The sequence below is a fragment of the Acomys minous genome (assembly GCF_964271855.1).
Source record: "Acomys minous genome assembly, chromosome: 19".
NCBI lineage: Eukaryota > Metazoa > Chordata > Mammalia > Rodentia > Muridae > Acomys > Acomys minous.
In genome coordinates this window covers 684,745-697,976 of record NC_140499.1, presented here as the reverse complement: position 1 = coordinate 697,976, position 13,232 = coordinate 684,745, and the positions used below count along the sequence as shown (strand labels likewise).

General features: G+C 39.6%; 1 protein-coding gene across 3 annotated transcripts in view; it reads left to right on the top strand.

The window, feature by feature from the left end:
• GYG1 (glycogenin 1) overlaps positions 1-13,232 on the top strand; it is a 34,302-nt gene that overhangs the window by 1,346 nt on the left and 19,724 nt on the right. For 2 of the 3 annotated variants that reach the window (XM_084768479.1, XM_084768478.1), the window contains exons 2-4: positions 790-925; positions 3,820-3,994; positions 4,240-4,402. In XM_084768479.1, coding sequence (XP_084624605.1) covers positions 790-925; positions 3,820-3,994; positions 4,240-4,402 — 474 coding nt within the window. The remainder of the gene's footprint in view (positions 1-789; positions 926-3,819; positions 3,995-4,239; positions 4,403-13,232) is intronic. The other variant, XM_084768480.1, reaches the window with a different exon arrangement.

Below are 13,232 nucleotides of genomic sequence, written 5' to 3'. Positions count from 1 at the left end.
AATCCACTTTTGCCTTTTGTTCTGGCTGGGGCTTTGGGAAATTGGCATGCATGTCCATGGCTCTGTTAGGGGAGCAGGATAGAATGAGGAAAGGGTGGTATATGGATCATTTTCCACGAGAAGTGGGGGGCAGTTGGTCACGGTTTTCACCTCTAATCGTAGTGCTTGGGAAGTGGAGATGGGGTTGCTGTTTGATCAGCTTGGTCTGTTCAGTCAGGCCCTAGCTCATCACAAGAAAAGCTGGTACATAGCTTGTTGGTAGAACACTTGCCTAACATGTGGAAGGGCTCAGAAGCATGTGGATTGGATCCCCAGAGAAGAATGTGGGTAAAGGAGAAGAGAGAGGAGAGAGACACAGGAGGAAACATCAAAAGGCAAGTTTGTTAGTTTGCTTCTAAACTCAACAAAAGTCACTAAGAGGCAAGGCCACCGTGGGAGGTTCAATCTAGTTAGAAGCATAGTTACTTTCTGGGGTGGTGGGTAAGGGGGCTCTTGCTTGGATGAAAATACCATGCATCAGTTTCCTAAGCTTCTCTCCTGTGTTAAGTTAAAGTTTGATGTAAGAATTTGTCTATACTCTAACTCAGATTTGAGTTTTGTGGTTAGTGATCCATTTGAAGATTATCTGTCATTCCTGCTAAACTTCAGTCTTAAGGCTTATTCTTAGATGACTACATGAGTTCTCCCACTAATGGGGCTGAAGAGATGGTTTTCCTGAACTATTGTTTCAGAATAGACTGGGGAAAGCCCTTTTCCAGCTGAGATAGGCTTCTTTTTCTTTGTATTAAGATCAGGCCTTTGTGACGCTGACCACAAATGATGCCTACGCCAAAGGTGCACTGGTCCTGGGCTCATCATTGAAACAGCACAGGACTACCAGGAAGATGGTTGTGCTCATCACCCCACAGGTTTCAGACTCCATGAGGTAAGGATTTCCTGCCTATCTGTCTCTTTGTCTTGGGGGCACTATCAGTCTTCCCCTTATTTCTGGCATCAGTGGACACTGAGCCCATATGTTACTAGGGAGCTGAACACTAGGTAGAGACAGATAAAGTGATGCTAAGCTAAAGATTACTAAATTTGAAATCTCTTTCTAGAATTTGGAAGATGTCTCAGGATTCCCCCTGGGAGGTGCCATCCGTCTTCCCAATTCCATCTAAGGATGGATGAGAGAAGAACTGCCCCCTCATTGAGTCTTCTGAGGGGGATCCTGCCAAATTATGTCTGTCTTCACTCATTTGCACTCCTTTGCTCAAATAAAGCTAGGATTATATTGTTTCATATAAACAAGGAAACCTTCAGATGATATTGAGCAATTTTCATTTCCAGCTGACATTTGTCACCTAGTGATCTTTATGAAAGATAAGAATAAATCCCTTATTATTAATCTTTCTGAAACTATTACAGAATTATATTAGGAGACACACACTAAGAAGCACAAGCTGCTTATTGATTGTGTTATTTCATTTTGGGTTTTTGGAATTCAATTTTGTGATGTCTGGGGACTAACTTAAAAAAATACCTTGGTGTGCCAGCAGCTTTGTACAGTTTCTCCTAAACTTCTTAAACATTGAGAATGCCTTACATTTAAAAAATGTAAACATATATCTAGGGCCTTTGAAAATAAGGCATTATATATGATATGTATGCATAATTCTATACATGTATCTTCCACATTAATGACATTGATTTTAAATAGCTCTTTAGGAAGTGCCAGACATTTTTTCTTCTAATATATCCATTAGTGGGAATTGCATAACACCCAGATCGAATTTTGGCTTCCACTACAAGCATTTACTATAGTCCCTGGTGCCACTGACCATATCTTTCTGTTTCTTTTAAAAGACCAAGATTGATCTGTGAACTAAAATGTATTTTTTCCTAACTGGAGAGATAAAATACAACACCAGTTATGTGAAATGTTTCTCTGTGATATGTTTGTATCATTCTTTTTTCCTCTAGCTAGGTATAGTGTATGCTTTATTAGCATACCACTAAAGATATGGAAACTTGAGTTCAATACCCTGTGCCCATATAAAAATCTGGGCATGGTGATGCATGTCTGTAATCTCATTACCAGGGAGGCAGAGAGTTGGATCCCTGGAAGTCACTAACCAGCCATCCTAAACTAGACAGTAGGTTTCAGGTAACAATGAGAGAATTAAAAAAAAAGTCAGAGTGCCTGAGAATGAGCAGTGTCTTCCACATGCACATGCTCTCATGTGTGTGTACTCAAATGCATGAGCACATACACACATTTATGTAATTTTGAACACTAAACTCTTAAACTTCACAGACCAAAATGAGTTTCCCATTATGGTCATGTAAGTAGTATTAAACAGCTAATAAAAGCAGTTACACTGGGTTCCAAAACAATGATGACTGCATAGTTAAACCTAATTTCTTTTGGGACAGTCTTCTAGTTTGCTTTCTTTTGTTTTGAAAAACACCATGACCAAAAACAACTTGGAGAGGAAAGGGTTTATTTTGGCTTACAATTAAGAGTCCACCATGAAGCAAAGATAGGAGGAGCTCAACGCAGGGACCTGGAGGCAGGAACTGAATCAGAGGCTCTTGTGCCCATTTCAAGAGACCCCCCCCCCGAAAGACCACCAGAAGACAAAAACAAGGCAAGCACAAGAGGATCTTTATTGGCAGCTGTAGCCAGGCTCCTGCTGTCACCAATGCAGTGGTATCTGGAAAAGAGCCCGGAGCCCTGGGTTGAAGGCAATTTATAGGTCCCTTTCCCTCTCAGCTTGCCCACAGTAGAGAAGTACCACTTTGGCAAGCATCTATTTGTTAAGATACAAAAGAGTGTATTGTCTATTAAAATGATTGGTTGTGAGAGGGCACCAAAATTGGGTTCTGGCTTTCTTTGCCCCTACAGCTGGTTTCCTAACAACCCTATTTCCTGTGGGCAGAAAGGAATGCGGCTGGGCCAACATCTGATGAGCGGACAGGAATGCAGTAAGGCCAGTTCCTTAAACTTTGCCCCAGTGACTCTGAAATCCAATTTTAATTCTCCTCATCTCTCAAGGCCATGAAGGAATACTGCTGACTGGCTTGCTTTCCATGGCTTGCTTACTCTGAACCATCTTGCCCAAGGATAGCACCACCTACAGAGGCCTGGGCTCTCTCACATCAATAATCAATCAAGAAATGCCCCATAGATTTGTCTATAGGTCAATATGATAGAGAGACTTTCTTAGCTGTAGTTTCCTTTTCCCAGATGACACTAGCATATGTGTAATTGGCAGAAACTTAACCAGTAGAAACACAGAACTTCAGGAAATTCTTGCTTAATTGTTCTAGCAGACATGATTACTTATGGACTTCATAGCACACATTATATGGACACTATCCAACATCATTTATTTAAAATATGCAAAAGTCAGTCAAGTCAATTCCAATAAAATGTCATTGTCAAACACATGGGCTGGTACAGTGATAACACTCTTTTTTTATATTTTATTAATTTATTCATATTACATCTCAATGGTTAGCGATAACACTCTTAACACATATTATTCACATGTTTCAAAGGTATTTTTATGGCTTTCTATGTATACAGTGGATACAATAAAAGTGAAAGTTCTCCAATGATAATGTGTTAAGTGGCACCATAACCAGTTATTACTTATGGAGTTAACTACATGTGCACATGAACATAGTTCTGAAGTGAATGAAGGGGGTATGCTATGCCAAAGCAGCAGTTGTCTCATGTTTGAAGGGTAGAGAAGTACGGAAACAGCCTTAAGGTAATGGATCATATGCTATGAGCAGATTCTATGTGATGTTTTCTGGAATTTATTTTTACAGAAAAGTTCTAGAGACTGTCTTTGATGAAGTCATCATGGTAGATGTCTTGGACAGTGGCGATTCTGCTCATTTAACCTTAATGAAGAGGCCTGAGTTGGGTGTCACACTGACGAAACTCCATTGCTGGTCACTTACTCAGTACTCTAAATGTGTGTTCATGGATGCAGATACTCTGGTGAGTGTGGCTTTAAAGGCTGAAAACAGGTGCATAGTAATGGAGACCTGTTATTCATTTGAAAATGCTGTCAAGACTTGACAGTAAAGTTCAGATAAAGCCACTATCATAAAAACTGTCAAGTGATGAAGGAGAGTAATTACAGGTTGCCTTATAGCTGTCATCATCTTTTGTGCTGTGGGAGAACTGAAGGAAGGGTGTACCACAGCAAAGCCTTTCTTTCTTTGTCTTTCTCCTTGGATCAGGTCCTCTCAAATATTGATGATCTTTTTGAAAGAGAAGAATTGTCAGCAGCACCAGATCCAGGGTGGCCTGACTGTTTCAATTCTGGAGTTTTTGTCTATCAACCCTCAATTGAAACGTATAAGCAGCTGTTGCACCTTGCATCTGACCAAGGTAGTTTTGATGGTATGTATCTGCTATTAATACATTTGATAAACCACTAGTAACTCTCCCCCCCCCCCCTCTCCATACACACACTTTTTCTATGGATACATCAGAGTAACCTAAACTAAAATAGACAAGTATTTTGTGTGTGTTTGTGATAGGGTCTCACATTATCCCGGCTGACCTCAAACTTACTGTGTAGTCAAGGATGACCTTGAACTTTTAATCCTCTTGTCTCTACCTCCCCAAGTGGCATTCATCATCACAAATGGGTTTGTTGTTTAGTGGTGGGATCAACCCAAGCTTCTATCATGCTAGGTAAGTCCCATATTTTCTGGCATATAAGACAACTAGGTATATAAGATGACCCCAGCTTTTCCAGTTAAAATATAAAGTTTGGAATATACTCACTATATAAGACTACCCCTCTTTCAATGTACACCTTGTGCAGCAGACTCAGGTATGTGTCTATTTGCAGGCAAGGCACAGCCAGCCAGCCAGCCATTAAAAACTTTAAAAGATTCCTTATATGCTGGAAAATATGGTATTTGTCCAGATCCAGGTATATGCCTTAAGTCACTTTCTTTTATCTAAATTAGAGTGAGTTTTTAGGAACTGAGAAAAGATCTAGGAATGACACACTTATGTCTTAGGGTTAAGTTCAAGCATAGTGCATCTTGCTTGTTTTGCAAATGTGATTCCCTGGATTCAATCCCCAGCACTGAAGGAAAAAACAGCTTCTGTTTTTAAACCTGAGTAAACTTCAACAGTGTTTGGCAGCTTGGCAGCGGGACTTAATGGCACATGCCTTTAATTGCAGCACTGGGGAGGCAGAGGCAGGTCGATCTCTGTGAGTTTGAAGTCGGCCTGACCTACAAAGCGAGTTCCAGGACAGCCAGGGTAGTTACAGAGTGAAACCCTGTCTTGAAAAAACAAAAAGAAAACAAAACAAAAAGTGTTTGGCAGCCATTGCTAACAAGGATTAATTGTTTTGTCCATGGGCATTTAAGAAACCAGCCTGATAATTTGACATTCCTTGTTAAGTTGCTATAAACAAAGTTTATGTGAACAATCTCTACTTACAAAGTCTCATTTTTTAAAAATAAGGCTATGTATTAAGTAAAATGTATCTTCATAACTGATGAGTGGAGCATTGAGTAAGTTGGGAGCATTCACTTTTGCATATAAATATATCTGTAGCTGTAATGTGATATAGACCCTTGTGGGGGTCTTTGCAAACACCAGAGCAGGCAGTGTAATCCATATGAGGCAAGAAAGAAGTCTTGTCCAACAGGGATCATTTGCTTGTGTTGGTCCAAATTTCTAGAGTCTGGTACTGGGCAGTTTATTTTAGACATATATAAGTACAATACAATTTGGAAAAAAGTTTTCAGGGTGACACAATCTGCTGTGCATAATAAATTTTTTCAAAGTATCGTTACTTCCTTCATGAAGATGGGTTCTGTGCATAGGCCACATGTGTTATGGGCGTAGGGAAGGCACTGATATGGTCTTAGTCAAACAGCACAGAGACCACCTAGGCTATTAACCATGTCTGCTCTTGTATGTGGGTGTCTGGCATAGGGAAGAGGTCACTTACACTTTTAACCATCTTCATCTCCAGCTTTCTGGGCAGAAAGCAGGTTATACACCTCTTCCTCTGAAAAGACAACCCATGTGTGTGAGCTTCCTGGTTTCCATCATGCTATCTCTGAGCACCAGAACTTTGTGCTCCCAACAGGCCCACATGTCTTTCAGAAAATTTTTTTTTCTCTTTTCTTTTATTCCTGGTGTCAGAGATTAGACCCAGAGCCTTGAATATGTTAGGCAAGTGCTCATTAATAGTGAATTTGACCAGCTGAATTATTAGGTATATTTCTGTTTCAGGCCAATCTGATAAAATAAGCAATTTTTTAAAACAATGACAAAAACTTCATAAGACAAAACCAACAGTTATATGCAAAGGCGGTTCTTTTTTAAACTGCTGGTTGTGGTCCTTTAGAAAAACTAACACATTCCTGTTCAGGTATAGCGAATGGATAGCTCATTCTCCAAGGTTGTGGGGAGAGTGGGGACTGCCTCTGACATGAACACTGGTGCTCCTGCTCCAATTTTATCTTTTATCACATCAGCGCACAGAAGAAGGTGAAGCTGGCTATCCGGATGAGACCTGATAGGCTATGGTCATATGGTGGGGGAGGAGGTCCCCTTCTGTCAGAGGTCTAGAGGAGGGGAATAGAGAGGGAGCGAGGGTGGGAACCGGAAGATACAAGTGAGAGGATAATAATCCAGATATAATCTGCATAAATTATAATAAAAAAACTGACAAAAATTTAAAAAGAATGAAAAAGTAACACACTCAGTGTAAACAGAAAGAACATGTTCCATACTGTTCAGGGGTGATTTTAATGTCAGACCTTTGGCACTGGGCCAGAGTCACAAGCAGGAAACATCTTGGAACAGCCAGAAGCCTGGGGACCATAGCCGACCCCTGCTCCAGCAGCTTCTTTCTTCTTCTTCTAACAATATATCTTGGATTTGAACTAAATAGGTGTTTTAGAATAAGCTAAACGAGGCTTTCTTAGCCCTGGTTATCAACAAAAGATTCATTCTTGGGTCTGGGAAGATGGCTCAGTAGGTAGGAGCACTTTTAATGCCAACACAGCATGAGGTCCTGTGTTTGCATCCCCAGAATCCATGTAAAAGATTGGCCTGTGATCCTAGTGCTAGTGGTTGGAAGAACACATGCAGAGATTAATTTCTGTTAAGTATTTATAAAAGTTAAAAAATCTTAAATGTCTTAAAGGCTAAGATGAACATTTGTTAGATTGCTGACGTCAAGCTTGAAACGTCACAGCATTTCATAAGGAGGTTGGTTTTTTCTCTTCATAGACATCAAATTCTGTATAGTCATTTGCCTGAAGATTTGGGATTTTCAGCTATTTATAATCTCATTGCAAAGAATAAAGATATTTAAGTTTTTATCATATTTTACTATTGGGATAATTTACATCCTGAGTTAGTAGTTTTCAACAAGGAATGATTCTGTTACCCTACCCCTGGGGCCCCCAACCCAAATCAAGACATGTGTGGCTACTTCTAGAGAATTTGTTTTCTTGAGACAAGGTGGTCTTAGTTATGTAGCCCAGGCTGGCCATGAACTCATTATCATCCTTCCTCAGCCTTCCAAATTCTGCTTGGACACATTTGATTGACTCAGCTGAGGGATGCCAGTGCTACTGGCATCTGAAGGGAGAAGCTACAATCGCAGCCAAATAATTTGTAGTACACAGAACAGTGCCTCACAGTTACCTATCCAACCTACCATATCAGCAGTGCTGAGGTTACAAAGCTCTGTTCTATGCCCAGGCCTTACGTGCTGCACCTGTGAGAAAGTATAGTCAGGCTAGAAGATTTCTCAGTGGGTAAAGTGCTGCCCTGCAATTCTAAGGATCTAAGTTCAGTTCCCCTGGCACATGTAAGAAGCTAAGGGGAACTGAGAGTGCTGGAGTGTTTCTGTAAACCCAGCAGCAGGGGATCAGAGACAGGAGGATCTCTGAAACTTTTTGGCTAGTCAGCCCAGCTTAATGGATGACAGCTTCAGGGTCAGTGAGAGACCGTATCGCACAAATGAAAGGTAGGTGGCAAGCAGTCAGGGAACATCCTAAATGCCAGTCAACCTTGAACCTCCACATGCACATGGGCATACCCATGTTAATAAATATGGCACAAACACAAATGCAAAACATGGACAGAATGGAAATATAATATCCATGTTTAGAACATATAAAACACTTCTGCTCCTTACACTGAAGACAGTTGCCTTTGCAAAGGAGAGGAATGATTTTAGCAGAATTCCACTGTGCGTCTCAACCTTTGCTTTGGGTAAAGCTTTTTCCATTTGCTATACTCTAATTGAAGGAAGTTTGTTCTTGCCAGAAAGCCAGCACAACCATTCTCAAGTTTAGAAAATGAATCAAATTCTAAAATATATCTGATGGCCTACCAGCTGTCTAGAAGCTACATGATTTTCGTCATGTAAAGGGAATTAGCTTTTAATCTAGAAGCTGGGTGTTTAGATGCCTGTAGTCACATGCCGTAATGAATTATTCAGGATACAACTAAAGAAAAGAAATGTGTTAACAGCTAGAAGCCAAGCTACACTGTGCATTATGGAGGCCCTAGGCATTGAGGGTCTGTGGTTAAGTAGCTTGAGTGTGTGCAGAGCCTTCCTTTGGAAAGTGTTTCTGCTTTTCCAGACAGAACCTGAACCTCTGAGATTCTCGCTGTGCTGCCAACATAGTTTGTCATTTAACAGCAGCATTTCAGACACCGGCCTCCTTTTCACTTGTTCCTGGCAAAAGAATGGGTTTGTTTTCTCTGCTGTTAAAAGTAGAAAAGTCGGCTGTTCAACATATTTAAATCCAATGAAAGAATACATTAGATAATCTTAACTAAAAAGCTTTTCCACTTGAGCTGTGTGTATTGCTTAGTTTTATTTAGCTAGCATAAGGATATCTCACTCCATATCTTAGGAGCCCGCCCTTCTCTACAGGGGCGTGACGCCATTCATTTGGAGTAGCACCTGTTTGCCAGCGATTAATGAAACTTGTACCTATTAGCAGTAATAAGAGCCAACTGTCTGGTGGCAATAACTATGATTTACCTTAAAACTAATATATTTTATTGCTTGTAGAAATTATAAAAATATATATAATTTTATAAAGATCTGCTTATTTTTATGTGTATGGATATTTTGTTTGCATACATGTATGAGTACTGCATGCGGTCCTTGTCGCCGTCTAGATCAGAGGCCATCATATACCCTGGAAATGGAGTTACTGAGAGTTGCTAGTCACCAAGCCAGGTCCTCTGCAAGAGCAACAAGTACTCTTATATACTGAGCCATCTCCATCCCAATATATAAATATATTTTAATATTATTTTAAAATATCTTTGTTGCTGGGCATGATGGCACATAACATTAATCTGAGAACTCAGGAGGGAGAGGCACAAATCTGTGAGTTGAAGGCCAGCCGTGTCAGCATAATCAGTTCCAGACCAGCTAGAGCTGCACAGTGAAACCTTATCTTAAAAATGTGTTTGTTGTTGTTGTTAGGTGTTAATCCATAGGAATGGAGGCAAAATTTTTCAGATATTCCTTTCTCTTATGTATGTGCGTTGTCTTACACCCACAGAGTACCGCTTCCCCCTTGCACATATATTTACCAGAGCCTTGTGTATCAGCAGTCTCAGAGTGCCGCCTCAGAAAACTAGTTAGCAGATGATTGTATCTGTCTGAGTAGCTTGAAAGTCCTGTTTAATCTCTTGCTCACATTCAAAAGATTGAAGCCTGGTGCCTCTGACAAGTGCGCTGCTGATGGCTGAGCTTTTGCAGCTGCCCTTAAGCCCTTGTAATGAGAAGGAATGTGCCTGTTATTCCTCTAATCACTAGCCTTCAGTCACATCCCCCTCCAGTTGCCTCTGGCCAAGAAAAGCATCCTAATATGGCAATGTATGCTTAACTTCTGTTTTCCCCCAAGTGCCTGGACTATCAGAATTTAGAACTAGTGACAACATACTTCATTCATGACTAGCGTCTAGTTTTCCTTAGGTCAAGTCTTCAGTCCCAGTTCCTATAGAGTTTTGTATATTTTAAAATTATTTTTAAACTGCTGCTTCATTGAAGTTTCCTGAAAAGTTAGACAATAGATATTGTGAAAGTCCATTAGATTTTGTAGGAAGATGAAGTTCAGGCATATTAACAAACAAAGGAAAGAAATCACCCATCAGGTTAAATGAAGCTGACACTTTGGCCTCTAAATTTGAGCTCAGTCTGAACAAGCTCTGGAATGTACTTTCCTTCTCCTGTATCTCTAAATTATGCTAAATTAAAGGTGCTTGTGTATTTGTATGTATTGGTTTGAAAAGCTCAATATAAGAATTCATACTGCCAAATTTGGAGTGACCTATTGTTTGTCTAAGTTTGATACTTACATTACTTATTATAGTCAAAGTACCTTAAAATTTTAATTTGTATACAAGAACTTAGGTTTATAATAAAATATTGGAAAAATAGAGAATACATATGTGTGGCAAAATATTAGGTTTAATTTTACTTTAAGCTGAATTAAGGATCTGTAGTAAAATTGGTATCCCTCCAGCTTCATAATTCTCATTGAAATCCTTAGAGTCTGATAATGTTTTAAAGTGTTTTACAGATATGGTGTACCTTCTCTAGTCTCTGTAGTTAATCTGGCTTTGTACTGAACTCACCCAACAAAAGAATGAAGGACTGAGTCATTTCAAAATAAATAAGTACATATATGCTTTTTCTTCAGACCTGTTTTCTTTCTTTCTTTCTCTTTTTATCTTTCTTTCTTTCTTTCTTCCTTCCTTCCTTTCTTCTTTCCTTCACTGTACTCATGAGTCATTTTCTTAGCCATGTATTTGCCATTAGCTTTGCACCCAGGGGAAATGAAGGGCCTGTCAGAGACAGGAAGAGGAAGGAACTAGCGTGTTCTGTGCTTACAGACTCTAAATCTGTTTTACATTCTCACTTATTTCTTCACAGTCCAGTGAGGGACACACTCTTGCAGGCATTTGTCAAGTACTCAGTGAGGCCTTGCCATCTAACTAGTACTGGGAATTCCCACTGTTAAAATTCAGAATAGCAGCTTGCCTGTCAGCTCCTAGCAAAGCCAGGTCTAACCAGTCTTTCTCAGTTCTGCCTCAGTATACACAGGAGGAGGAAGAAAGTGTTACTATTGAGTTGTTTGTTTGCTTGTTTGTTCTGCTATGCTTCTTTCCCAGTTTTCCCACACTGAAACATTCTCTGAAATAAATTCTGAGAATGATTACATATGAGAAAGAAATCATTATTACTTTGTCCATATTGTAGATTAATTTCTTAAATTTCACTTTGCTGAATAGACAAAGCATCTAGTGCCTTAATTAAGTGAAAGACTCAGGGCTTTTCTTCTGCAAGTGTGTTCTTCCACTCTGATCTGCAGAGCCTGAAGAGCTTGCCATTCTAAATCAGCGGCCGCCAGTACTCTCCGGCTGCTCTTGGATGTTGCTGAGTGTCCTCACCTGTGTTTCTACAATGGGGCCATTCACCTGATACATCAAAAATTATTGTAACCTCTTATCTAAGCAGGATAGCAAATTGAAGAAGCAAGTATAGTCCTAAATAGCACAAGTTTCAATTTCTGCCTCTATAAAGCATCTGCCTCTAAAAACTATTTGAGAGTTTGTGGGGGCTTGACAGGTAGTTATACAATCATGAATCTGTCAGGATCAGCATTCTAATGAAACTCTGGACAAGGAGGTGGTTGCTCAGACTGGGAAAGTGTAATTCTTGCTAAAATCAATGTCCTATGGCATGTATGTAATATAACTTTGTCATTAAGAATCTTTTTTGTGTGTGTGAAAAGAGCTATAACATGAAATGTTAAATTAGTTATTTGAGGCCACTGAAATGCAGGAATGCTTGGACCAAGTGCCTATATTTCCCTAAGCCATGTAGGGTTAGTCCACTGATACCCAGTAAACCTCATACCTTCAGAGTTAAACCTTCTATTTCAACTCTCCCCAGAGCATTATTAACAGTCATTTGTTAATCCTTGGCCTGTTGCTCTGGGCAACAGTGATAGTTTCCTCCAGATATAATGTAAAAAACAGCTTTGGAGAGTAAACTTCATTACCTGACTGATAATAGTTGAAAATTTTCTTAACTTTGTTTGCTTAATATATGGCCCTCTGCCCTTTTGTTGCATTGGGAACCATGTGAGAGTTGGCCCTTCTCATTTATCATGTGTATTATACTTATACCATCAAAACTTTACATGTTTTATATAGAAATGAAAGTTGTGTTATACCCATTGATATACAGATCAATGCTCCTCAACTTTCATACACACACACACACATACACACACACACACACACACACACACACACACACACACACATCACATGGGAATGAAAATCGATACTGATTCAGTAAAACAGGTGAGGTTCAACATTCTGCATTTCTATCAAGCTTGGGTAAGAACTATGCTACCAGGACCAGGGTCACAAGTGAGGAGCACATTGGCAGTGATGTTCTCATGGCAGAGATACAGAGATTGTTGTTTAGTTTAGAATTGATTTATGCCTTCCTCTTGTGACTATGACTAATTAATCTACCAACAAATTGGGCAGTCCCAGAAACTAGAGAGCATTGGGCACATGTACAGATTTCAAGGGCAATACTCACTGCTTTATAAAACCAATTGAACCAGTGTCTCCTCATGTGTCCAAATGCTATGGGGCTATAAGGTCGGCAGCTTTGGGCAGCCTAGTGGCAGGATGGTGCAAAATTGAGTATTTGCTCTTGTTTGCAAAACTGGAGCCACATGTCCCTGGTTGACTTTTTTTTTTCTTTCTTTTTTTTTTTTTTTTGCTCCCTACCCCACCAATGCTGCCATACTGTGACTTTCTAGATCACAGGTCCTGATGATCACTGCAAATCACATTTGTCAGTTCTGAGATTACTGAGATTAATAGTGCCTTAACCTGTCAGATTAAATCAAGCTGTGTCTAAGTCTGACTACAAAATACTGGACAAAATCCTGGATGATGATGATAATGATGATTATGATGATGATGATGATGATTGGAAATTCAGCAATCTTCTTTGCATCTTTGTGTGTTTTGTAGTATTTGTATGCATACTGTACTTTGAATAGTGATTTTAATGTTTCTTTAAAAAGGGGGGAGTGGTTTTACTGATACTACATATAGATCTTTCTGAAATGCATGCATCTACTTGCCTGAAATGCTAAACTATGAGTTTGAAAAAAAGATT